This window comes from Primulina eburnea, chromosome 8, assembly GCF_022965805.1.
Source record: "Primulina eburnea isolate SZY01 chromosome 8, ASM2296580v1, whole genome shotgun sequence".
In the NCBI taxonomy this organism is placed as follows: domain Eukaryota; kingdom Viridiplantae; phylum Streptophyta; class Magnoliopsida; order Lamiales; family Gesneriaceae; genus Primulina; species Primulina eburnea.
In genome coordinates this window covers 6,278,607-6,306,574 of record NC_133108.1, presented here as the reverse complement: position 1 = coordinate 6,306,574, position 27,968 = coordinate 6,278,607, and the positions used below count along the sequence as shown (strand labels likewise).

At 35.8% G+C, this 27,968-nt stretch overlaps 3 protein-coding genes, 1 long non-coding RNA gene and 1 other non-coding gene across 6 annotated transcripts; 4 read left to right on the top strand and 1 right to left on the bottom strand.

Moving 5' to 3' along the window:
• The first annotated feature begins 2,397 nt into the window (after positions 1–2,397).
• LOC140838737 (U-box domain-containing protein 17-like) lies at positions 2,398–5,172 on the top strand. Its single transcript, XM_073205257.1, has one exon. It carries the CDS (start codon positions 2,845–2,847, stop codon positions 4,987–4,989), a length of 2,145 nt encoding a protein of 714 aa, XP_073061358.1. The 5' UTR covers positions 2,398–2,844; the 3' UTR covers positions 4,990–5,172.
• A 492-nt stretch (positions 5,173–5,664) lies between these two features.
• LOC140837739 (heat stress transcription factor A-7b-like) lies at positions 5,665–7,074 on the bottom strand. Of its 2 annotated transcripts, XM_073203850.1 has the most exons (3): positions 6,977–7,074; positions 6,541–6,866; positions 5,665–6,471 (listed from the first exon to the last, which is right to left on the bottom strand). In XM_073203850.1, the coding sequence occupies exons 2-3, from the start codon at positions 6,859–6,861 to the stop codon at positions 5,854–5,856; spliced, it is 939 nt and encodes a 312-aa protein (XP_073059951.1). In that variant the 5' UTR covers positions 6,862–6,866; positions 6,977–7,074; the 3' UTR covers positions 5,665–5,853. The 2 variants fall into 2 exon arrangements, with proteins under 2 accessions (XP_073059951.1, XP_073059952.1); XM_073203851.1 differs by lacking the exon at positions 6,977–7,074 and having other exon boundaries at positions 6,541–6,944.
• Positions 7,075–21,904: 14,830 nt separating this feature from the next.
• On the top strand, positions 21,905–24,387 carry LOC140838736 (BES1/BZR1 homolog protein 4-like). The gene is made up of 2 exons (XM_073205256.1): positions 21,905–22,263; positions 23,120–24,387. Exons 1-2 carry the CDS (start codon positions 22,048–22,050, stop codon positions 23,858–23,860), a joined length of 957 nt encoding a protein of 318 aa, XP_073061357.1. The 5' UTR covers positions 21,905–22,047; the 3' UTR covers positions 23,861–24,387.
• A 554-nt stretch (positions 24,388–24,941) lies between these two features.
• On the top strand, positions 24,942–25,015 carry TRNAI-AAU (transfer RNA isoleucine (anticodon AAU)). Its single transcript has one exon. It is a non-coding gene; the product is annotated as a tRNA-Ile (tRNA).
• Positions 24,986–27,270, top strand: LOC140837737 (uncharacterized). The gene is made up of 2 exons (XR_012119445.1): positions 24,986–25,418; positions 26,950–27,270. It is a non-coding gene; the product is annotated as an uncharacterized lncRNA (long non-coding RNA).
• The last annotated feature ends 698 nt before the right edge of the window (positions 27,271–27,968 follow it).

Genomic DNA, 27,968 nt, shown 5'->3' with positions numbered 1-27,968 from the left:
GAGCAAGAAGAGTTGGAGGGCATTAGACAAAAATAAAATTTGAGATCTTGTTACATTACCACGAGGGAGAAAAGTCGTTGGTAACAAATAGATCTATAAGATCAAGCGTGATGACAATAACCAAGTGAAGCGGTAATCATGCTAGATTGGTGGTAAAAGAGTATGCTCAAAAAGAAGACATTGACTTCAATAAGATATTTTCTCTTGTGGTTAGACTTACAACATTTAGAGTAGTGTTAGTATTGTGTGCATTGTTTGACCTACATCTAGAATAACCAAATGAGAAAACAGAATTTTTTATGGTTATCTTGAAGAATAAATCTATATTCTCCAGCCAGAAGGTTTTGAGGAAAAAAAACAAAGAGAACTTGCTTTGTAGGTTGAACAAAATCTCTGTACGGTCTCAAATATGAGCTGATATGTTGGTACAAGAGATTTGATTCCGATATCATGAGCCTTTGATATAACAGACTGAGTGCAGACCTTTGTACATAATTCAATAGGTCTGGTAATGATTATATCATTTTGCTGTTGTATGTGGACGACATGTTGGTAGCAGACTCCAACAAAGATCAAATCTAATGATTGAATGCACAGTTGACTAGGGAATTTGATATAAAAGACTTGTGACCAACAAACAAGATTCTAGGGATGCAAGTTCACTGAGACAGAAGTAACAGAAATATATGGCTTTCCCAAAAAAATATTTGAAGAAAGTCTTGCAACGCTTCAACATACAAGATAGTAAGCCGATATGGACCCCTTTTTCTATTAATTTTAAGTTATTTTCCGAGATGTATCATAGCAGTGAAGCAGAGAGGATGAAGATGTCTTGAGTACCATATGCATCAGCAGTAGGAAGTTTGATGTTCGCCATGATTTGTACAAGACCAGACATTGCACAAGAAGTGGGAGCAGTTATGTGTTTGCACTTGTAGGGGAGCAGTAAGCTGAGTTTCAAACTGCAAACAGTTGTGGTGTTATTTACAACAGAGACAAAATATATGGCAGCTACTCAAACTTGCAAGGAGGTAATGTGGATTATAAGATTATTTGAGAAAATCTGGCAGAAACAAGAAAAAGTTCATTTGTTTTGTGATAGCCAGATTGTCTTGCACATAGCAAGAAATCCTTCGAGAAATCAAGATGATGCCAGCTATCTAAGCAAACAACTACTTCATTCGAGGACTAAATAAATTGGAGTCAATTTCATTTTGTGCGAGAAGTAGTAGAAGAAAGAAATTTGAATATGCAGAAAATTCATACAAATGACAAAGTATCTGATTTCTGATCAAGCTTTGAATACACATAAGTTTGAGTTTTGTAGATCCTCAAGTGGCCTAGAAAAAACGTAAGCAGCATGCAATGACAAGTTGAAAGGATGTGTGGAGATATTTTTTTTTTATTATCAATCAAATCTTCAAGTGGAAGAAATGTCGGCAACTTGGTTGGTTAGTGGCAGACAAGGATTTATGGTGGTGGTTGGGCATGATTTGTTGAAAATTGCAGATGGAAGGAAACTGTCGTTACGCGGTTTCACACGGACGAGGAAGGGAAATATCCCTTCGTCGAGTTCTTTATCTCATCTTATAGCATTTAAGTGCTTAATTCTATAATTGTTGTGAGGAATTTGTTATCATGTATTAAGAGAGTATGTGTTCTCTTTGAAAACAAAGTGAGTGGTTGTGCACCATAAAATATTATAGTGTAATTATTCTCATCTTGCATGGGGTTTTTACCTTAATAATTTTTAGGGGTTTTCTACGTAAATCTCGGTGTCCAATTTTTTTTATTTTCATATTTATTATCTCAAGTTGTCGTACATGAGACCAACACTTGTGCCTTCCCCATTCACTGGGTCCATGTCTGAGACAAAACTCCATGGACTTGCAGAAGAGAAATAAGCAATAAGTTTTACATGTAAAGGATCATGTACTCATGATTCAAAATTTCACTGTCAAGCTACATGCAACAAATTTCCAAAAGTCCATAAAAAGTTATTGATAATTGATCGAAGGGAGAAGCAAAAATATTTTGATAAAGACATTCTTCAGCAATATCATCACGACTTTCGAGTCCAGACTCTCGGTCTGATTAGGCCTATGCCATATTAAAGCAATACTCTAACCATTGAATTAACTAGGTTGTTTATGATCTCAAAAATAACGAAATGAAACTCATCCCATATATAGATTATAAATAAATATTGTTTTATTTGAGTAAGCCCAAAAAAATATAATAATCTATTAATTACTTAACCATTAACTGAGAAAAAAGACAAAGTATCTGTCCACAATACCATACTATGTCAGCTAGGGAGCGATAAATAATATATAGTACACCTAATCTTGACTAGAATATTTAATCTAAAGAGGCAGTAATAAATAGGACACAAGTGGAGCGAGAGGAAAGATTGTAGAGAATGGATGGATGTAAATGGCAAATCTGGATAACACTCGATGACCCCAAAGCCCAACACCCTCATTGAAAAGACTCTTGCTTGAGGTAGCTGTTGCTTTCAAGCAGCCTGCATTGAATTTCCTCCGGAACAAACCAAGAATATTAAGCCAAAAAACAATTGCAGGTTGCCCGATTCAAAATTCGGTCAACCCATCAACAATCAAAGTGACCCAAGATCGTTCCTTTTTCTTCTTTTTGCCCCCTTTGTTTTCCGTATTCATCTTTCGCACGCGGATTTAGAGTCCGTAACTTTTATTATATACACAGGGAGATCAAACGGGCGTGGCGTTTTCAGTCGGATCACAGAACACGCATCGAATTCTTGTAAATCTTGTAATTATTGAACACCCATCAAGTGTTTGCGGGAAGTTAATTTGGTGATAGATGGCTTCAGCGGCTATGTTTTCGTCTTTGAGGAGGCGAACGTCGCCGTCTATGGACGCGTTTCTGGCGCCGGTGGATCTATCGGATGACTCTGTTATAAAGGCTTTACGCGCTATTTGTACAGAGCTGGTCTCATCGTTTTCAGGTGACTGTAGATTTAAGCCATTTTTCCATGGCAGGAGTACTAGGTCTTTGATCCGGAAAATTCAGTCTATTTCCGTTCTCTTGGATGCTTTTGGTGATGTCAGATTCTCGAAAGTGTCTTTTACCGTGTTTTTATGCTTCAAGGAGTTGTACCTCCTGCTTTACAGGGCGAAAATTTTGATTGATTTCGTTAGAGGGTCCAGTAAGTTGTGGCTGTTGCTTCAAAACCACTCACTTTCTGGTCATTTTCATGATTTGAACATGGAAATTTCCACCCTTTTGGATATTTTCCCTTTGAGTGACGTTAACTTATCTGAAGATATTAAAGAACTGTTTGTATTGTTGAGAAAACAAACAAGGAATTCAAAATTGTCCATTGACAAGCATGACGATATGTTGAGGTTGAAGTTTTACAATTTCTTGGATGAATTTGATAATGGAAGGGTTCCTGAAAAGAATGAATTGTATGCATTCCTGGTGGAAAATTTGAGTATTTGCGACGTGAAAAGTTGTAGAGCTGAGATTGAGTTCTTAGAGGAGCAGATTGTGAATCATGATGGTGATGTTGAACCAACATCATCGGTTCTAAATGGATTTGTGGCTTTAATACGGTACTGTAGGTTCTTGCTGTTTCGATTTGAGGATGAAGAAGGCGAATTAGGAAAGTGGAAGCGTAGGAAGCCAAAGAAGGGGTTAATCACTCAGAAGATTGCTGATACTTTTATTGCCATCCCCAAGGATTTTTGTTGCCCAATATCATTGGATTTGATGAAGGATCCAGTCATAGTATCAACAGGGCAGACTTATGATCGTGCATCAATTAGGAGATGGATGGGGGAGGGCCGTAGTACTTGCCCAAAGACGGGGCAGATGCTTCTCCATACTCGTTTGGTGCCAAATCGGGCTATGAGAAATTTGATTATGCAATGGGGTTTAGCTAACGGGATTCCGTATGATCTACCAGAAAATGCAGATTATGCTTCTGAAAATGCAGCGGTGGCCTCACCAAGCAAGGCAGCACTTGAAGCCACTAAAGCCACAGCTCGTCTGCTTATTGAACAGCTATCAAATGGTACGGCGAGATCAAAGACTGTGGCTGCCAGGGAGATTAGATTGTTAGCAAAAACAGGAAGGGAGAATCGGGCTTGCCTTGCTGAGGCTGGTGCTATACCACTTTTAAAAGTGCTACTTCCCTCTTCAGATGCGTTGGCACAGGAGAATGCGGTGACTGCGATGTTGAACTTGTCTATTTATGATAATAATAAAAGCAGGATCATGGATGTAGAAGGGTGTTTAGGTGCCATTGTTGGAGTTTTAAAATACGGGACCACGACCGAGGCCAGGGAAAATGCTGCGGCGACATTGTTCAGTCTCTCTGCTGTTCACAACTATAAAAAACAGATAGCACAAGAAAATGGAGCAATCAAAGCTTTGGCTGGACTGTTGAAAGAGGGAACAACTTCTAGAGGTAAAAAAGACGCCGTGACAGCATTGTTTAATTTATCAACCCACATCGAGAATTGTGCTAGAATGATAGAGTCAGGGGCTGTAACAGCACTAGTTGATGCGCTAGGATGTGATGACGTATCTGAAGAAGCTGCAGGTGCATTGGTCCTGATTGTACGGCAGCCAATAGGGGCTGAAGCAGTTGGGATTGAGGAAAATGCAGTTCCCGGGCTGATTGGAATGATGCGTTGCGGCACTCCAAAGGGGAAAGAAAATGCTGTTGCTGCTTTACTTGAATTATGTCGAAGTGGTGGGTCAGCTACCACAGAGAAGGTGGTGAAGGCTCCAGCATTGGTTGGTTTACTGCAGAGTTTGCTCTTTACAGGGACGAGGCGTGCCAGGAGAAAAGCAGCATCGCTTGCTAGAGTCTTCCATAGGTCTGAAAATGGTGGATTGGGTGTTGGGTATGCATTTGCTGGAAACTCTGCTACACAAGATACAAATTTTGTCGGCGATTCAACGATGACAGTGTCCATTTCGGTACCTGTATTATAGTCGTAAAATGAACATTCGCGGTTATGTTTATCCCATTTATCACTCTATCACTCTCTTTTTTTTTAATGACAAACATTCTTGTCCAGATAGTGATATACTTATAGCCCAGGAGAAATAATTTGTAAACATACCAGAAGGCTGTATTAATTTGTTCAATCAATTCATTATGTGACGTTGGGTGAATTTTTTTTTTTTTTTTTCATTTATCATTCATGCTGTTGTGCCAAGATACATTATTATATTGCCTGCTTCACGGAGAGAACCTTATTCTAGCGCACTTCAATCTTAGGTCCATATTTTGAGCTCGTTTGTGAACTGTATGTCTTCAGTGTATCATCCCTCTATATTGCTTATTTCACTTATGAAAGGGAAGTATGAAGTTATATCTTTAAGTAGCTATTTCAAGGTCGGAGCTTGGTTTTTGGTACGTGATGCTGCTTTGCTTGACTTGTTTATTCATAAAGGTTTCGGGAGCGGTGTGATATTAGTAGGAAAAATGGAAATCAAACCTTAATGCGGTAATTGTTTAAAAACAGCCTCTCTTGACGTATTTTGCAACATAATATACAGATAAAGTCAGTGGCAAAACAGTGTGGGATATCAACAGACGAGTAGAAATAGAATGAGATGATGGATAGAGTCGATTAGCATACTTCAATCAGCAAGAACCTGATGTAAAAATGTAAGAACCTTATATTGAGCTGTACCACTTGTTCAACTAGCAAAAAAGTAAGATCGAAGTGTCATACAGTTCATATCTTGCCCATAAGTGTACGGAAACATCATTATCCACTTCCTGATCCAAGCCTTTTCTTGAGGTTCCCCCTGTCCATTGCTCTATACGATTCCATCATCTTATCAGGTTCAACAATAGCTTTGGAAATGATTCACTGGTAGGTCTCCCTCGCCTTCTATACCGAACCATGTATCATCCTCTAGTATTCTCTTCAAAAATTCGAAACTTTCAGCATTTTCTTTTGTTGCCTGAATGGAGTTGCCCGGATTGTCAGCTGACGAAACTTTCGGTGGGGAAATTTCTATCTTATCTTCGTTATTTGCTTCACTTTCTGTAGTCTTTAGCTCAGTCAATCTTGGCTTTTTCGCATCATTTTTACTTGCGGGATCTTTTATTTCCTCCAGATGCGTCTGCTTTAAAAAGACGGTTACGCCACCTTGGTTGTCACGAAGTTCAGGAAACCTGGTTTTACTTTGTATGCTGGTAATCTGATGTTCCATGTTTGCTAGACTCTCTTTGAGCTTCTGAATTTGCTCTTTCATACTATTTTGTTCTGCCATCAAAACCTGCAGTTCTTGCTCCACTCCAGCATTCATGGAGTCGCAATTCAGAGTCGCGCAGCCTCTCTTTTTTGTGGCTTGAAATTTCTCGTTCCTTCTTCTAATGTTCTTTAGCAATTCTTTTTTCCCTTCTTGAAACCATGGATTCACGTATTCGTGTCTATTGCAACTGATCTTTCTGAATCCCTACATACAACCTGATCGCATCAGAAAGAAGTTAACACATGACATGTGCACAGAAAGAGAGACACATACATAATTATTGAGCTGGTAAACGAAGCTCGAGAAAACGGTAGTCTTGAAATACTTGGGAAGAATCTTTTCTGAAAACTCGTTATGATCCCAAATAATGAAACTGGTGCCATTTGAATTCCATGATACAATTGATTTTGTTTCTGTATCGTCTGCAATTTCAAATATCTTCTGCAAAAATGGAGGCAGGCTGGACTCCCGTACGTTGGCCGACTGCGAATTTCCTCCATTTATAAGACAGCCGCCAAACTCTCCTTTATGAACACCTTCAGCCATCTCAGTTGCTGTATTGCTGTTCTCATTCTGTGCAGTTTCAGTATACATTTTCACTGAAGATTTTGGTTTGATTTATTGAATGTTACAACATATATAGATCAGGCAATCTTCATATTAAGCTGTGAAGCAAATCAAGAAAATTGTTTTCAAACTGATTGCTTACACTAACGCGTGAAAGCTCCAGTGGAATGATGACCCTTTAATCAATATTCCAAATGGCACACTTAATTTGTGATTACCCTCTGCAAGGTAAAGGTAAAGGTAAAGGTAAAACTTCTGACAACTTAGTGCAATAGTAATGACTAGGGGTGGTGGGCTACGGTTAATTCGAAAATCCGAAAGCTCGGTTTTATTTTTTTAAAAATAAAATATATTAGGGCATAGAAATGGAAGAAAAAGTATTTTGTTTTAAATGAATAAAAATTCAATTTAATTATATTTTATATTGAAATTTTTAATTAAAAGGTGATTTTACAATATATTTTCTAAATAATATAGTTAATTTGGTCATCGACCAAATCAATTAATTTTGTTATTTGGTTCGGATTATTCAGTTTTAATTAAAAAAAATCGGTCAATTTCAATTTATGGGGAAAAAATCCACAAGCCAAATAATTCTCCCAAACAGTTGTTCTATTTCCAATTTAACAATTAGAGTTATGTTATATGTACAATAAAAGTAATATGCATGATTACACGTTAATTTTAAAATTACAAAATTATCCTAAATATACTTTAATTTAAAAAATACATTTTTTAATATCGAGAATAATGTGTAACGGTGTGTGTCTATAACAATTGTAAGTGTAGCCTCCATTTTCTAGCTGGTGCAGTTCCTGGATCATGTGAACCAACACATATTTTTGCATATCTAACTTCATTATGATTTTTACAGTCAAGAAATGTAATTCGCCAGGAAAATAAGGTATTCAGACCAGGAAAAAATGCGACAACCTCCCCAAGTCGAGCTCCCCAACCCTCTCCTTTCAAAGTTGGATTCTCATATTCGCCCCAAACAGGGTGAGGCAGAATCTGTAGTATTTTGTGTGGCTGAGGCAGAGGGACCCTGAGGTGGTCAATATGGGGCCATCGCACATGCCCCAGCTTGATAGGGTTCCAATTCAAATGAGGTTAGAGGTAAATTGGGTTGGATATTTGGGCTTTGGATTTTATCTTCAAATTTTCTAAAATTTAATAGTGAGTAGTAGGCTTATCAATCGGACACTTCAAATTTCCATGTTGACCTTACATCTAAAAAGAATCATCAAAATAGAGACTGTCGAATGCACATTTGACAGATTTTGGAGGAGGGGTTTCTGATTTAGTGATGTCTGGTCATATTTGATAGTGTTTTTTTTTCGATTTAAGTGTTTCCTTCAGTAACCTTCAGTAAAACTTTGAACATGTAAGTTTTTTTTGTCATCTTGAGTTTTATTTTTATTTTCATTTCACATTATTTGTTTTCTTTTGTTGTTATTTTCTTTGGAATGTCATTTCTTTCCATGTTTTACATGATGATTTTCGTCTCGGATAGTCATCGTATGTAAGAATCCTGATGTTCACGTATTTATTATTAATCTGATTTTGATGAGACATCTGCTCCAGACTTGAACTAAATGATTTTCTTGTTGACCTTTCTATTTGTTTTAGTAATACGTGTGTATTCTTTGACAACAAAAAGAAATATGTTCACTTTATTTCTTTGAATAATGTTTAATGCACTGGTTGTCTTCATTATTTGATATTGGAGTACTTGGATATAAACTCTTTATGCCTGGATATTCACTGGCTAGAAAGACATAGTGTCATATCTATGGGGAGAAATAATATTTTCAATCAAAATATTAAAAATTTCAACCTCTTTTGTGCTTTTTGCTAGCTAGCTTTGAAAATGTGACGTTCTCATTTAATACACCTGTTTATTTATACATTTTGAATGCAGTTGTTCTTTTTTACATCTTAATACATTCCATCTATAATAAGTGGTTATTCGAGAACTTGATTTGTTTATTTATCTACAGAAAATCGGAATGCTTCCAATTAGGAAATATCAGTCAGGTGTTAGAGATTTTCTCAAAAATCATTTTTTAGCACGTAGATATAAATATGATATAATATGCGGAAGCTTAAATCGAGTGCTACCTCCAGCCATTGAATCATCTTTAAGTCTTCTGATTTTCCTCCAATTGAAGCCTTCTAAACACTCCAATCTTTCTATAGATGGTGTATTATACTGTATGAAATTGTGTATCTAGTGACCTCAATGCCTTCGGTATTTATAGGCAAACTCATATCATCAATGAGTTTGAGAGAGCTTTGAGAGTTCAAAAGAAGAGACGTGCACTCCTCAAATTTTCCAAAGTTGAGGCGGCTTACGCAAAGGTTTTGTCAAAAGATGTGTGCGATAGCCTTCGCCATTGTTGACGCACGTTTTTAATTTTTCTTTTGAATTTTCATAATAATATGTGTCATAATTTCTTACATTCTCCCACTTGACACATATATCTCTTTTATCATAGGAGAGAACAAAATACATGAATCATGACGATAGGTCATCTTAAAATGAATATTATCTTTCATGTATTACAATGCATTATGTCTCTCAAATCTGTATAACTTAATGAATAAACCCAATGTTTATTCGAGGTCCAACTTTATTGATATTTTTCTCAAGATAATTGAATATGTACATAACTGAATATGAGAAATATCATAACTGAATGCGTTTCATTATCAAAACCAAATGTATATAACATAAATTTATTATGGAATCAAATCCATAAGTACTTACCATATGTTCCTTTAACATCTGAAATTTGCACGCCTTTAGGTTAAAAGATCATCAATTCAGTGCTAACGTGTTCGATGACCACTTTATTAACACGTTCTCCAACGGTTTAAAATACATTATGTCGATATACTTAATTCGACCACCGCTTTAGTCACAAAGACCATAATTGAATTGCAGTAATATAATCTTAATGGCTTAGACATAGAATCTATAATTCTAAGCCCATAATGAAACTCCTTAAAATACACCACACAATAGTGTTTCAACGACGAATTTTGACTCAATAGTGGAAGTAGCAAATCACTTTCCAAATTGTCAATTCGTCTCACATAAGCATGTAAAACTTTTAATACCATAAGGTATCCCAAAACATTTTGCAGCTTTTTAGTGGTCAAATACTTATATTACTCTTATAATAATTAAGCTCCCACTAACCTTCTGAAATCCATAATGGCCCACAATATTCTCAACAAAACTAAATGAAGAAATAACATTGTAAAACCTGAAATACCACTAATGTGAGACATGTTTCAATCCATATCGTTTTCTTAATCTTGAAATATTAAATATTCATCATCACTAGAGATGAATTCTTTATGTTGTCCGATGTTGCCTAATGAGATTTTATTTGTTTTGAAGACTCATCTAAAAATGAATGGCAATTGAACCAACTTTTTATGGAATTTATATGATTGGTTTTACAACACACTTTTCAATTGGAGGATGTTGTGAATAGTAATCAATACATATAACTTGTGTGGATGAATGAGCATCATAATGATCAATATTCTGAATTTGATCGCTCCCACTAATCAAGTCATTCTCAAGAAATTAATATCAGAGTAATAGCAATATGCTGCAAATTTAATGAATACATGCTAATGTTATTAAATGAATCAATAAACCATATATCATGTTTTACCCATGTAAATCATGATTTACATATGAATCACTGACATAAAAATTGTCTGTGGACTGAATTTTTAATTCAATTAGATTCATAAATTTAATGAAATAACTATTGAATTATATTCAATTCTTAATCTATGTGGATAAATTAAGAAAATAATTCAATATTGTATCCTAATTAATTATATTTAACATAACGAAATTTCTTGTGAGATAAATTTTAATGTTCAAATATAACTAATTACAATTTATATCCTTTATAACCAAATGTGATCCTCATAATTTATGTATAATTTTAATTCAATCAAAGATGATGTGGCTACTCTTCAATTAATTAAAATCATACGAATCACTAGAATATTAAATTCTTTATGCATAAAATATTTATTCTTCATAATTATTCATCTCAAAGTATTATCAAAATGATGAATAATTTTATTTTATTTTTGTCTGTTATAACTAAATGTGATTAAAAATTAATGTATAATTTTAATTCAATTAAAGATATTATAGATATTCTTTAATAAATTAAAATTATACGAATCACTAAGACATTAAATCAAAAAATTTTAAATATTTATGCTCTTAATAAATGTCTTTCATGTGATCTTCAGCCCACTTAATGTATAATTTTTCATAATTAAGGGTGTTGTGGCCAAACCTTAATTATTTAAAATTAGACGGTTTACTAGACATAAATTTTGATTTTATAAATTCCTTTTATGTGATCCTTAACCGAATTAATGTATATTTCTCATAATTAAGGGTGTTGTGGCTAAACCTTAATTATTTAAAATTATACGGATCACTGGATAATTTTATTTATTTATTTAATTTTATACTTAATAAATGCCTTTAATGTTATCCAAGTCTGACCTAATGTATAATTTCTCATAATTAAGGATGCTATGGCTAAACCTTAATTATTTAAAATTATACGTATTACTTGAGAAAAATTTTGGCTTTACTTAAATCTTTATATAATAATATTTAGTAACACAATCAACACTTTCCAAAAGTGCTCCCAAGAAAGATAGGTAGTGCTTAGGCCCTTTAAATACCTAACTCCTAGTCAGAGCAACATTCCTCAGGGAGACCAGTAGCAAGTCAAGGCAGTTTAAACCGATCTATGAAGAACTCCCTCAGATCATGTTTTCTTACATTACCTAATAATTATTATTCAACTTAATTATCCACATTTATGTGAATCTTTATAAGCCAAAATTTTTTATTAAATAACTTTATATTCACATTTTTACTTAATATGAACAAATACGTTCCCCATCAGTTTTTCTCTTCAATCAGAGTATTGATAAAGTGAGGATCACATTTACATAAAAATGTGGGCTCCTCATCAGTTTTTCTCTTTTATCAGAGTAGTGATAAAGTGGGGATTATTTGTTCATTTATGAATATCTGAAATATTTTATTATATTGACATCTTACTTGATATGTTCATTTTAATTATAAAAAAGTTAATATAATTTAATATGACCACAATGTGAATATTGTTTTTCCAAAATATTTTTCAATACAATTTGCATTTAAAAAACTTCAAAAATAAATGCAAGTATAATATTAAATTTTCATGTACACATCAAACATTTATCCATAATATTTGACATTTTATCTAACATGCAAAAATAATTTCTAAACGTGTATTAGAAATTACGTTGAACTTGGAATTATTTCAGTGTGTACAAATTATTTAACCAAATGCTATATGTATACCGAATTATACATATAACTTAATTACACATTAATTAATTAATTATTTATTATTATTATTATTATTATTATTTTAAAAGTAATAATAATTATTATTAATGTTGCGGGACCCACCAATTTGATTTCAAATCAATTATTTTCCCGACAAAGTCTTAAATAATGAAAGCCTAATATAATAAAAATTAACGTGTGGGTCTTGTTTTGTAATAATTCCATGCACGAATTTATTGATTTCATATAGCTTCAATTCCATTACAGATAATCACAAGCATTCGAATTCTTCTTCGTCTTTAGAAGGATTTCTCAAAATTTGCTCTCAAAAAATTTCTTTTAATTTTCAAATTTAGAAACTTTATACAATTTTCAAGATCTCATCCGAGAACTTCGAAGTGCAACGTGAAGAAATTTTCCGAAGAAATTTTCAGGTACGTAAACTTTCTTAAAATGCATATCCAAACTTCAAGCTTTTTATGCAAATAAAAAAATTTCAAGGCAGATGTATCAATGCTCTGATACCAAATGTTAGAGATTTTCTCAAAAATCATGTTTTTGCACGTATATATAAACATGATATAATATGTGGAAGCTTAAATCGAGTGTTACCTCCAGCCATTGAATCATCTTTAAGTCTTCTGATTTTCATCCAATTGAAGCCTTCTAAACACTCCAATCTCTCTATAGATGGTGTATTATACTGTATGAGATTGTGTATCTAGGGACCTCCATGCCTTCTGTATTTATAGGCAAACTCATACCATCAATGAGTTTCAGAGAGCTTTGAGAGTTCAAAAGAAGAGACATGCACTCCTCAAATTTTCCAAAGTTGAGGCGGCTTACGCAAAGGTTTTGTCAAAAGATGTGTGTGATAGCCGTCGCCATTGTTGACACACGTTTTTAATTTTTCTTTTGAATTTTCATAATAATATGCGTCATAATTTCTACATCAGGACATGATAAGCGGAAAAAGAAAAAAAAGTTGAAGAATTTATTGAGTCTCAAAGAGGGGCTATCAACAGATTTGTTGTCAAACAATCCGAATATCCATCACTTGAAGATTTGGGTAAGGAAGAAGAAAAATAAAACAATTGTAATGAATAACATGATGTCTTGGTCGTTGAAAATGACGTAGAGGAAGATGTGGATGGGAATGAAAAAGGTGATGACTTAGTCTTTGAAAATATTTTTTATGAAAGTGATAACGATGTTAATAAAGGCATTCACGAATAGAAATAAGTGAACCAAATGACTATAGTCGAGACAAAAGTTTGACTCTTTTTCCTTAAAACGGCCCCGCCTCAGTGCTCAGGTTTGTTGGTAATTCGTTTATCAAAATACAACGATTACGACTTCAAAAAAAATAGTAGCACTACAAATTTAAAGCCATATGAACTTGAAATGTTTAGAACGCTATCAAGATGATATGGAATTTCTAATTTCGAATTTTAAGCATTAAACTTAAAAATCCAATTCCAAAAGTTTAAATCTTACAAAATTTGGATTTAAGCGCAAATGCTTAAAAAAATCAAAATTAGAAGACTACTCTCGGATTAAATTTCAAAATTCGAATTTAAGTATATAAGCTTAGAAAATTCAAACTCAAGATTTTATATCTTGAAAATTTAAACTTTAAACGATAATGCTTAAAAATTTTGCATATAAAATTAAATATAGAGAGAAAGGAGAAGAAGAGAATGGTGTAATAAACGATAAGAAATATTTCCTCCCATTTCTTTGCTCAAATCGGCATCCAAATCCCACGAGCCGTAAAATCTTCCCTTGAGTAAAGCTAGAGTAGGCTGCCGCTCTAGAGCTGTGTAATTGTGATATAACAATGGTTGAATCAAAGCAAGGGACCTGGCTATCAGGACCGTAAGGACCATTTTATGCATGTTTTGTTGGTCCCACGTGCGGAATTTGAGATAATAAAACTCGAAAATAAAAAATAAACTGGACACCGAGATTTACGTGGAAAACCCCTAAAAATTATTAGACTAAAAACCACGGGCAAGATGAAAAGAATTCCACTATAATATTTTGTGGTATACAACTCACTCACTGTGTTTCCAAAGAGAACACGCACTCTCTTAATACAGGAGAACAAAACACCTCACAAATATTATAGAACTAAGCACTCAAATGCTTATAAGATGAGAGAAAACTTGAAGAAGGGATGATTTCCAAATGAAAGAGGGAAGCTCTATTTATAGAGCCTCTTGACCGTGTGAACATGCGTTAAAAACGCGTCTTTTATTTCTTTACGAAACTTACACCGTCCCACTGCATTTGTTGAAAAGTTTTCCCACGTTTTCTTTTCTTTCTTTTGAAAAGTCTTTGCCGACATGCATTTAATACACCTGCCAACATTTCTCCCACTTGGAGATTTGATTGAGAATCAAACACATCTCCACACATCCTTTCAATCTTGCCATTACCTGCTGCTTACGTTTCTGCCAGACCACTTGAGAATCTACACCACTCAAACTTTTCAATGTTTACTGGCTTGGTCAGAAAATCATCTATGTTTTCCTTCGTATGGATCTTCTGCATATCCATGCTTCCTTCTTCTACTACTTCCCGCACAAAGTGAAATTGTACTCCAATGAGTTTCGTCCTGGAATGAAAGGCTGGATTCTTTGCGATGTGCAAGGCACTCTGACTGTCACAAAACAAAGGAACATTCTCTTGTTTGTGCCCGATCTCCTCCAATAACATTTTAATCCATATTGCCTCCTTGCAACCTTGAGTAGCTGCCATGTATTCTGCCTCTGTTGTAGATAACGCCACAACTGTCTGCAGTTTTGAAATCCAGCTTACTGCTCCCTTCGCAAGTGTAAACACATAACCAGTAGTAGATTTCCTCTTATCAGGATCACCTGCATAATCTGAATCGACATAGCCCCTGAGTGTAAAATCCGATCCTCCATAACATAATGCAGCATTCGAGGTACCCTTAATGTATCTAAGGATCCTCTTAACAGTGCTCCAATGCTCTTGTCCAGGATTTGCCATATACCGACTAACTGCTCCCACTGCTTGAGCAATGTCTGGTCTTGTACATATCATGACGAACATCAAACTTCCCACTCCTGATGCATATGGTACTGAGACATCTCCATCCTCTCTGCTTCACTGCTAGGACACATCTCGGAGGATAATTTGAAGTTAACAGGAAGAGGGGTCGATATTGACTTACTATCTTGCATGTTGAAACGTTGCAAGACTTTCTTCAAATAATTTTTCTGGGAAAGCCAAATATTTCTGAACTTGCATCCCTAGAATCTTGTTTGCTGGTCCCAAGTCTTTCATATCAAATTCCCTAGCCAACTGTGCCTTCAATCCTTGAACATGATCTTTGTTGGGGCCTGCTACCAACATGTCGTCCACATACGACAGCAAAATGATATAATCATCACCAGACCTCTTGAAATACGTACAAGGGTCTGCACTCAGTCTGTTGTATCCAAGACTCATGATATAGGAATCAAATCTCTTGTACCAACACCTCGGCGCCTGTTTGAGACCGTACAGAGATTTCTTCAACCTGCAAACCAAGTTCTCTTTGCCTTTTTCCGCAAAACCTTCTGGCTGGAGCATATAGATTTCTTCTTCAAGATCTCCATGAAGAAATGCTGTTTTCACATCTAGCTGTTCTAGATGTAGGTCAAACACCGCACACAATGCCAACACCACTCTGACAGTTGTAAGTCAAACCACAGGAGAAAATATCTCATTGAAGTCGATGCCTTCTTTCTGAGCATACCATTTTACCACCAATCTAGCACGATACCGCTCCACTTGGTTATTGCCATCACGCTTGATCTTATAGACCCATCTGTTTCCAATGGCTTTCCTCCCTCATGGTAGTGTAACAAGATCCCAAGTTTTATTCCTGTCTAAAGCCTCCAACTCTTCGTGCATTGCTATCATCCATAAGGATACATCCGAGCTTTGAGTAGCCTCGTGGAAACTCGATGGCTCACCATCCTCTGATAATAGACAATATGCAATATTGCTTTCGGTGATATAATCTGAAAGCCAACCTGGTGGTCTTCTGTCTCGAGTTGACTGACTCACATTGGAAACCTCAGACTCAACATGTTCTTGTTCTTCGTGCTCCGGTACTGCTTCACAAGAAACTTGACCTTCGTCCGTCTTATTTTCCACCTGAAAAATAGTAGTTTCTGAATTCGGTGTGCCTTTGTCTCCTTTTACTTTATCTTCCTCGAAGATAACATCCCTGCTGAGGACAAGCTTGTGAACAGTAGGATCCCACAAGCGAAACCCCTTTACTCCATCAGCATATCCCAAGAAGATACATTTTCTGGATTTTGAATCCAACTTTGATTTTTCTTGCTCATTGTACAGAACGTACACCGGACTTCCAAATGTATGCAAATGAGAATAATCTGTCGGCTTCCCGGTCCACATCTCCATCGGAGTCTTCAGATCAATCGCCACTGAAGGAGAACGATTGATAATATAAAAAGCGGTTTTGACTGCTTCCGCCCAAAATGACTTTTCTAGACCCGCAGTCCTCAACATAGCTCTTGTTCTGTCCAACAAGGTCCTGTTCATCCGCTCTGCCACTCCATTCTGTTGAGGTGTGTAAGCCGTCGTGAACTGTCTTTTGATGCCCTCATGTTGACAATATGCATCAAACTCGTCACTGGTATATTCTCCTCCATTGTCAGTCCTCAGATACTTGATTTTCTTTTCTGAATCAAGTTCAACCCGCGCTTTGGAATCTTTGAAGATCTGGAAAACATCTGATTTCTTCTTGATTGGATACACCCAACATCTCCTAGAGAAATCATCAATGAACGAGACAAAGTATCTCGCTCCTCCTAGGGATACAACCGATGCTTGCCAAACATCCGAATGAATCAGCTCCAATATGCTTTTGCTCCTGGCAGTAGAAGTGCCAAACTTTAATCTGTGTTGTTTACTGGTAACACAATGCTCACAAAAGGGTAGTGACACTTTTGTAAGTCCTGGCAGCAGCTTCCATTCTGAGAGAATTTTTAAACCCCGTTCTGACATATGCCCGAGCTTTCTATGCCATAACACTGTTAATTCTTCTCCTAAACCAATTGATGCAACAGCTAGTTCTGCCTCTTTGTGTGTTTCTCCCAAAAGTACATACAGATTTGCAGCAACTTTTTCCGCCTTCATAACCACAATCGCTCCCTTCACAATTTTCATGATCCCGTTCTCGATCCGAGTTTTGCACCCGATGTCATCCAATTGCCCCAAGGACAAAAGATTTTTCGTCAGTCCTTTCACATGTCGTACCTCCTGTATGGTGCGAATGGTGCCATCAAACATTTTAATTTTGATATTACCGACCCCAGCGATTTCCAAGGCATGATCATTTCCCATGAATACAGATCCTCCTGAGACTGGTTCATAATGATCAAACCATTCTCTCCGAGACGTCATGTGCCACGTCGCTCCTGAATCCATTATCCATGTGTCACAAAATTTGTGCCTGCCTTCCGCAACAGTTGCCGCTTCGCTGAATAATATTTCACCACCGCCTGAAGTACTGGCCACATTTCCTTGAGAACTCTTCTCGATACTCGTATATTCTTTCTTGAAGTGCCCTTTACCGCCACATTTAAAGCAGTAAATATTTTTCTTCTTACTTCTTGACTTTGATCTACCTCGCCTTTGGCTCCCACTGGAGTCACGGTCCATAAATCTTCCTCTTATCATCGGTAACGCCTCTGCCTGCTTCGAGGATACCAACCTATCTTCCTTATTCTTGCGCCGGCTTTCTTCTCCGAGAACCGCAGTTAAGACATCGTCGAATCTTAGAAAGCCCATAAGAATATTGTTGGTTATGTTGATGATAAGCTGATCATATGAATCTGGTAGACTTTGAAGTAGAAGCTCCGCACGTTCATTTTCTCCTATTTTATGCCCCATGGAAGTGAGTTGGGCAAATAGAGTATTTAGTGTATTGATATGGTCGGTCATCGATGAGGATTCTGCCATCCGAAGAGTATAAAGCCTTCTCTTTAAGAAAATCATGTTGTGTAGCGACTTGACCTCGTACATCTTTGTCAGAGTATCCCAGATAACTTTAGCTGTTTTTATCTCAGAGATACTTGACAAAACTTCGTCAGCTATAGCCAAGTGTAAATTGGCAACAACATTATCATTCATCTCGTTCCACTTTCCATCATCCGCAATCTCCACGGGTCTATCTCTAATAGCCGCCAAGCAATTCTCCTTTCTTAAAACTGCTTGTATCTTTATTTTCCACATCATAAAATTGCTTCCATTGAACTTTGCTATCTCGTACCTTCCCGCCATTATGTCTACAACAATTTTAGTAGACCGGACAAAATAATCCCGCCTTAAATAAAAAATCTCAAAAAATCTTTTCTGATGTGGAAGATCAGTCTAGGATGCAACCACAGAGCATACTCAGAATTTTAAGAAATTTTAAACCTAGGCTCTGATACCACTTGTTGGTCCCACGTGCGGAATTTGAGATAATAAAACCCGAAAATAAAGAATAAACTGGACACCGAGATTTACGTGGAAAACCCCTAAAAATTATTAGGATAAAAACCACGGGCAAGATGAAAAGAATTCCACTATAATATTTTGTGGTATACAACTCACTCACTGTGTTTCCAAAGAGAACACACACACTCTCTTAATACAGGAGAACAAAACACCTCACAAATATTATAGAACTAAGCACTCAAATGCTTATAAGATGAGAGAAAACTCGAAGAAGGGATGATTTCCAAATGAAAGAGGGAAGCTCTATTTATAGAGCCTCTTGACCGTGTGAACACGCGTTAAAAACGCGTCTTCTATTTCTTTACGAAACTTACACCGTCCCACTGCATTTGTTGAAAAGTTTTCCCACATTTTCTTTTCTTTCTTTTGAAAAGTCTTTGCCGACATGCATTTAATACACCTGCCAACATGTTTTTCGGGCATTTAGCAGCATATGTATCCATGTTGCCACTTTTAAGCATTATCATCCAAAATTGCCATTGATTTGGTGTGTCTTCAACGTAACAAAGACATTTTCTCCCCAAGTAGAGTTCTTTTTCTACCGCATACTGGCAGCATTCTTGAGTGCTTCTTCTCGAACTCCTAAATGGTTCCCCAGCACTCAGACGAGTAAAAAAAACATTGGATCATACGAGAGATTTTAACCATTTAAAGATAAAATAATTAAAACCGACACTTTTGAGGAGAAGCTTTATATACATCAAAGCAATCAGCAGCTCTTGGATTTCCCATTTCAGGAGCTTCTTCTCCAACTTCATTACACTGATCCAAACTTCTATAGCTGATCTCAGACTGTCCTTTTTCATCCCCGAATCGCCTACTGCTGATACATGATCAGCTTCACAACTTACTAACATGGCACAAGATGGAAGACTTCTAGGACCATTTTCCATGCAGATTTTGCAAATTGAGAGAAAAGGACAAAAGCAGTTTTAACGAAAGATGGGAGTGTGAAATCTTGTATTCTTGAAACTAAATTAAGGCCTAAATAATGTCTGAAGGAAGGAAAGTATTATTTCGTTGAATAGAATCATTCATACATTTTTTTGTCGTTGGTTTTGTATATTAACTTTCATTCTTAAGTCTTAACTAAATTTCTCAATTCACTCATTTTGATTTTCAGTGTGATTGAGAGGTTTCTTTGAAGTCCTTATATCTGGTACGTAGGTCACCCACCCAAGAAAAGAAGTGCATTTCATGGAAAGTTTTACGAGTTAACTGAAAATTTGATGCACCCATTCGACATTCTGCAATGGGGAAATTGATGCTTATAAAACTAAAACTAGGCAATCTTCGAGAATTATTCCTTTTTTCTTTCTTGGCCAGTGACTTCCGATTTGAGGCTACCAATCAATTTCTCGGGGAATTCAATGTTCTATGCCTTTTGTGAAAATCTGATGTTGTGGTGTAATAATTGTCATATTGAGTAAACTAATTGAAATATGACGTTTGAGCCACTTTAATATTTAAAAAGTTTGAGTTGCGATGTCCCATCAACTATAATTTTGATAAAACGACAAACATTCAGTCATATGATTTGTATCAAAGTTGATACCATGGGTCCGATTCTCATATATTATAAAGTATAATTATTGAGATACTTGTTGAAATAGGCTTTTGATCAAACGACGAACGATGTCCTATATTTGACAATAGACTTGAAACAAACAAATCATTTGTAAAAGAAACTGAGAGCTAAAATTACAAATGTTGATCCTAAAAGATGGGTATTTTTTAATTTATCAAAAAATAAAATTAGTTATTTGCTAAGATAGTCTGTATATATTTATATATAATTACAATTTGTACCCGGAGTAGGCAAGAATGCACAAATAATTTCAAGGGCCGTAATGAAATTAATTAGTGAGCCCAAGTTTACAGCCCAATAATGCGAAAGAGGGATGGGTTATACGCCTACATCTTAGCGTCCACCTATATGAAACTTAAAATTTAATGTATTAGAGCAATTAGAATTTTATCAACTTAACAGGCTATTTAATTTTGTATATTAAACATATTTATATTTTAAAAATTACGTAATTTTGATCACTAGATGAGTCACCTGATAAAATAATGACATCATTTCACTTTAAAAAAATGGGATTCAATATATTTATATTAAATCACATTTGGATCAATGTTTACAATAATTAAATGAACGATGATAAAAGTATTTGTACATCAAATTTTACTTAACAGAATATTCCATAAGAAAATTCAAATTATCAAAATATCACGACATAACTTATATAAATATCTAGATAATCATATAACAAAAATAAGAATAAGTCTCTTGTGAGACGATCTCACGAATCTTTATCTGTGAGACAGGTCAACCCTATCGATATTCACAATAAAAAACAATACTCTTAGGGTGTGTTTGGTTGAGTGTATTAAATAAGGATATATTAATAGTCAAATATTTATCGTTAAAATTTTAAGATGTTTTAATAATCATTTTGAGTCGGTTTAAGATCCAATTTTATTAATCAAATAGTTATCCATAAAATTGGATCTTAAACCGGATCAAAATGATTATTAAAAAACTTAAAATTTTAACGATAAATATTTGACTATTAATCTATCTTTATTTAATCCACTCAACCAAACACACCCTTAGAGTAAAAAGTAAGAGTAGATCTCTTGTGAGACGATCTAACGAATTTTTATCTGTGAGACAAGTTAACCCTATTGATATTGACAATAAAAAAGTAGGCAAAAACTTGTGTGAAACGGTCTCACGGGTCGTATTTGTAAGACGGATATTTTATTTGAGTTATCCACGAAAAAATACTATTTTTTATTCTAAGAGTATTACTTTTTATTGTGAATATGAGTAGGGTTGACCCGTCTCACAGATTAAGATCCGTGAGACGGTTTCACATGAGACCCACTCTAATAAGTAATACTTTTAGCATAAATTTTTCATAGATGACCCAAATAACAAATTTGTTTCACAAAATACAACCCGTGAGACCATCTAACACAAATTTTTACCAAAAAAATAATATTAATAGTTTGGGGTTGGTGTGTATATGTTGGAGCAGTGGCATTTCCGTTATTAATCTTCTCCGGAGTCCCAAACTGTTACTCACCATTCCACTTTTTCTGTTTATTACCGAACATCATCATGCGAAACCAATCCCCCTCTTCATTTAAATAAACCATATATATAATTCATAACCTTTCCTCTCCACGTGAAGCCGACCCAGTCAACCCGGTCCTGATTCCCGACCGTTCCGTTCAATCCACCGAACCTCAGTCGATCGATGACGTCGGGAAGCCGGATGCCGACGTGGAAGGAGAGAGAGAACAACAAGCGCCGGGAGAGGCGCCGGCGTGCGATCGCCGCCAAGATCTTCTCCGGATTGAGGATGTACGGGAATTACAAGCTGCCCAAGCACTGTGACAACAACGAGGTCTTGAAAGCACTCTGCGACGAAGCTGGTTGGATCGTTGAAGAAGATGGTACCACCTACAGAAAGGTACGATTAACTTGCGCACTCTAGATCTTAAGACTCGATTTGCGGTAATTTATTCATCTCTTTGAGCTGTACGTAAACTTCTAAAGGTTGCAGTTGAGTTTTCTTGGTTCGCGTTGCTAGCTGCTAAAATGCGCATCGCGCATTTTAGACACTGTAGTAAGTTGAATGATAGGTGCCTTTCGGGATCGCTGATTCCAGCGCGCATCCGGCCCCTCGCTAATCTTCGCAATTCATCCCATGGCTTCTGCCAAATTTCTTGTGGCCATTTATGTGATTTACAGCTGAATAATCTCCATTCTCAGTTCTAATTTTGCCTGCGGTGAAAAAATAATGGATCTCTACTCCCTTGGTTGTTTTTTAATTTTTGGATTGTTTTTCATTTTTGTAAATAATAAAATTCGATAAACAAAATAGATATTATTATTAACTATGGTCCATCTCCTTTTCTAAATTATGTATTATTTTTGGAAAACATCGAACATACTAATTGCATTTCAATTGCCTAAAAATTCTATTTATTATATTTTTTATGACTTAAAATATATTTTAATTAATTTATTTTAATTATTTCTGATATTAATTAATATCTACAAATGTAATTATATTTTCCTACAAACAACCAAATATGCAAACAAAGCCTCTATATCTCTGATAATGGGTTTGTTGTATAAATTTAAGAGTTCTGATTTGCCAGAGCTTTCATACTTGTGAAAAGTTCAATTTAAGTGCAAGTATTGAAACAGGAAGTTGCTTTGTGGCTAATTATGATTGTGCTTGATAATTCTAGTTACATTAAGACATGCAATTCTCCTTGTTGTACAGATATTTTCCACTTAACTGTTACTATCTCTTGCAGGGTGGTTGCAAGCCCATTGGTTCAGCAGTGGTGAGCCCTTGCACGTCAAATCAACCAAGCCCCAGAACCTCTGTTAATCCAAGCCCTGTTTTTTCTTCCTTTGCTAGCCCAGTCTCGAAGCATTGTAACTACAATGTCAGTAACACTGCCGATCCTAATTCCCTCATCCCATGGCTAAAAAACTTGTCATCTGGCTCTTGTCCTGATCCATCTAAGTTTCCCCATTATCTTTACGTACCCGGTGGTTCGATAAGTGCACCAGTCACCCCTCCATTAAGCTCACCGACTGCACATACTCCTAGAATGAAGGATGATCCAACATCTGGTTCTTTCTGGCCTGGGCTGCACTACCCCTTCCCACCATACTCTACTACACAAAGTCCTGGTACTCAAACTCCACCTGATTCAGGATGGCTTTCTGGTGTCCAAACTCCTCAAGATGGGCATCCATCTCCAACTTTCAGCCTTGTCTCACCTAATCCTTTCGCTTTCAAAGAACCGTTGTCGAATGGGGGGTCTCGTATGTGGACTCCTGGACAAAGTGGAACTTGTTCTCCTATTGTTGCACCAGGGATTGACCAGACAGCTGATGTTCCAATGTGTGATGCAATTTCTGCTGAGTTTGCATTTGGAAGCAATAATACCATGGGAGTGGTGAAAGCATGGGAAGGAGAAAGAATTCACGATGAATGTGTTCCTGATGATCTTGAACTTACTCTTGGTAATTCCGGTACCAGGTGAGGTGATACATAAACTGTAATCTTTTAATTTAATTTCAACAGGGGGGAAGAGAGAGAAACATAGTTAAATTCTGAGTAAAATTATGATTGGTGAAATTCAAGTGAAGCGGTGAAAGAAATGACAGAAAGATGCGCATGTCCCTTAAGATTATGCTGTCAGCAACCGTTTATGAAACCGGCATAAGCTCACTTGATTTGATCCTTCTAATGGTACTTGGAATGTCGAAGATACGAGCCTTCTAGCTATTTCTTGTCTTGCTCATCGGTGGATGACAGAAGATACTTTCGGATTACATATATTCATGATCAAACAAGAACAATGGCACTGGGTTGTTGCTACCATGCTTGCATCTCGGCATCAAACCGCAAGCTGTCGTTGGCCTTTGTAGAATCAAAAGTTAAGGGTATGAATAGCTTATGTAGTTGAGATTCGCACCTTTATCTGTCAGATTTTTCAAACCTGAAATTTTTTACACATTTATGATTCGATGTTCTTTGTGATACTCGTATATTCTGTTTCTATGCTCAGTGATTGTTGTAATTTAATGTCTCTTAGACGCCAAAAGGGTCATTACATGAGTTGCACAGCTCGTACGTACCTACGTTGTTCCCTTTTTTTTTGTAAAATGTTAAAAGGAATTTCCAACTTTTTTGACACCTCCGCAAGTTTTTGTGGGAAAGACTAACGTTTCAACTTGCTGTCTTGTTTAAATGGATGTTTTCGACTAAATTGTAACTACATTTTTGTGATAAGATGGAGAAGCAAAAATTGAAATAAGAAAATGAAATTTATTATGAAAAAGGAAAGAAAGAAAGTCCATAAATGAGACACCAAAAACTTCTTTATGTTGCACAGCCAAATTCCAGTATGTTAAAATTTATTATATTGATAATCAACAAAATTAGTGCTTGTATAAATTAGGTACAAAATCGAAGTTTGAAATAGAATCATAAAACATGGATATGCTGGTGTTATGATTTATATATTATCGGATGGTACGTGTCCCTATATTTTTTAAATAAATTTAATGATTGTCCTCATAAAAATAAAATAAATATTATCTATAAAACATGTACATAAAGGCCTATTAGCTCAGTTGGTTAGAGCGTCGTGCTAATAACGCGAAGGTCGCAGGTTCGAGACCTGCATGGGCCATTTTCCAACGAATACATTTTATTTATATATATTTTTTGAATACTTCTTTTTCTCATTCAAAACTCTTACTTTTTGTATGCTCTGTGAGTGGTTTTAATAGGTTATGGCAATCATCACCTTTTCTTCTCTGCTAATCCTGTTGTTAACTTCCTTACCGGACTTATCCGACGCCGATGTTTTTGCAAACGATGCTGTTCGGAATCAGATTCTCGGGCCGAAATTATCCACATTGGCGACCGATAAGAATCCGATAAACTACAATCGGGTCGATCCAGTTCGTAACTGTAGCGAAATGAGCACCATATCCGAATGCGTTCAGAGTCCGAAGTGCCGTTGGTGCCGAAGCGACGCCGTTGATGACACGTGCTTTTCTAAATCCGAAGCTTGGCGGTTGCCATCCCAGGTCTTCTATTGCGATTCTTGATCGACTAAACAATGTTTTGTCTTTTGGGCAGTTTATTGTATTTTGAGGATGAATTGATCAAGGTTGTGTTGTATCCAACTGGGTTTTATTCTATCAGTTGCAGCATTTATTTGTTTTTTTTTTTTCCGTTTTCTTTTTTACTTTTATTAGTACCGCTGAACTGAAGATTGAGAATTTTGGTTGACAAGGTTGGAAATTTTGAGCCATCAGAGGAATTAATTTCAAAATTGGGGTGTGGATTACTATTCTTTGTGGATTTGTAGATGATTTTTGCCTTTGTAATCATAAGTTCTTTGGATTTCAAGGTACAGATCGCAGGTTTTATGTCATAAGTATCGAAATTTGGACATAATTTGTACGAGGAACTAACTCTAAGTAGATTGATTCTTTTAGGCAATAAAAGGGATTTAATTTGGGTGAAAGATATTTGATTTGGAGAAAGGCTTCAAATAAAGCCAGTTATGGTGCATCTGAAATTTACTTAAAAAATGGATAGTCAAGAGTAGAGATTGCAAAGATTTCGATTTGAAATTACCAAAATTGGGTTAAAATAAGATTTCAAGTAACTCAAGTTAACTAAATTTTCTTGCACATGATCATTGAACCTTCTGTCCTGCCACCCTTGAGCTTGTTACTTTATCAATGAAAAATATGTCATGGATTCCCTTTAATGGTGAAAGCGGGCTTGACCTGCTGCAACTGCGCGTTGCTTCAGCCCCAAACCAAACCATTTAACAACGTGTGAGTTACTCATTGAGCTTAGCTCGTCGTTGCTTTATTTTGGAACATTCAAATTTTACAGAAAGCAAGGACCGTCAATCTCATGCCAAAGTCCAGCAATTGAAACACTTTTTTGATAAATACAAGACATCTCAGTCAGTCATACAAGTAAAAATATCTATTCATTGATAAGAAATGAAAAAATGTGAACATGGATAGCATTGATGATTAAATAGAATGTCATGCATTTGGTACATTACTGATCTTCCGAGTCTTACGATATGATATAATTGGTGTGTGCTTTATTATGTTTTTATGGAGTACTTACTCGTTATCTAAGAGGGTAGTTTTCGTTAGATATTGTTTGTGTAAGACAATAATGGGAGACGAATCCCTATTGGTTGCTAATATATATTGTTGTGTTGCATTTGCTGAATTCATATATTTTATCTTGAGTATTGAGAAAAAGCCTTGTTGAGGGAATGATATGTAGTGAATTTCTCTGTCTGTACTATGTTGTGTTCATGCTACCCGAGAACCATACAAATTCTGTTCTACATGTTTATCCTAGACTGAAGTTTAAAATTTTTACCTCCTCAATCTCAACATCCCATTCCAGTGGAGAATTTTGCATTTCTTGATCACTTCGATATATTGCTGGTCTTGACTCACTTGATTAGCACTCAGCAGAGGCTGGTTTCTAAGAGGCCAAAACTGGTATTTAGTTTGTTTATACTTGTCTCTGAGAAGCATGGTTTATTTCTTCTGCTCACAAAACTTATTCATGTAGATTCCAATTTAATGCCAAAAGTTGGAGCCATTGAAAAAAAGTTGTACAGAAAACGAGTACGGAATTTCAAAATCAGTGATTAGGATTGCACACTCCCTATTTCTGTCATCCTCAACATATGGGAACAGTTTAAAAGTCTGTCCAATTCTCTGGTCTCTACACAGATGCTACATAAACTCCCAATGAACCACCTTGCACAAATTGTTTTCCTCCGGTCCAGCATGTCAAGCAATATCGAGCCCTTTTCGCCCCTTGGAACTTGACCTTTTACTTTTCTTCCTGATGAACTGGACTTGATTCGGTCAGCATATATCAATGAAAGGAGTTTCAATTGCTGAACTAAGCTGTACAGTACTGCCACCAAAGTTCTTGAAATGAGTATCATGTATTCAGGACATTAGTGACCATAAACATTGAACACCTTACAGTTTTGGTAACTCAATTGTATCTAATTCTCTGAGGCAGCATTAAGATTTTGTTGATTTGGAATTCGGATCCTTGCTACAAATTTACTCGAACCATTTGAGAAATTTTAATTTAAGGACTGAAGTCCTTATTTTTAACTTGAATTTATGTTTTTGAATTAAACCCAGATATTCAAGTTCTCAATTATGAACATCGTTTCAATCAGAGATGACAATGAATACGAACGAGGATTCAACCTGAACTTGAAATGGGGTTGGGTTCATGTAATGACTATTCAACTTTTATACTCGGATGAGTATGAGTTGGGTGACGGATTTTACAATCCCCTACCCATTTAAGATTTTGTCAGGGTATAAATATTCCTACCACTTCTAAACATACCATTTCACTCATCTCTTGAAAATTTTCTTTTGTATGAGATTTTAGAGTAGGTCTCATGTGAGACCGTCTCACAGATCTTAATCTACGAGACGGGTCAACCCTACCCATATTCACAATATAAAGTAATACTCCTAGCATAAAAAGTTGAGTGAGTCTCACGTGAGACCGTCTCAAGGATCTTAATCCGTGAGACAGGTGAACTCTACTCATAT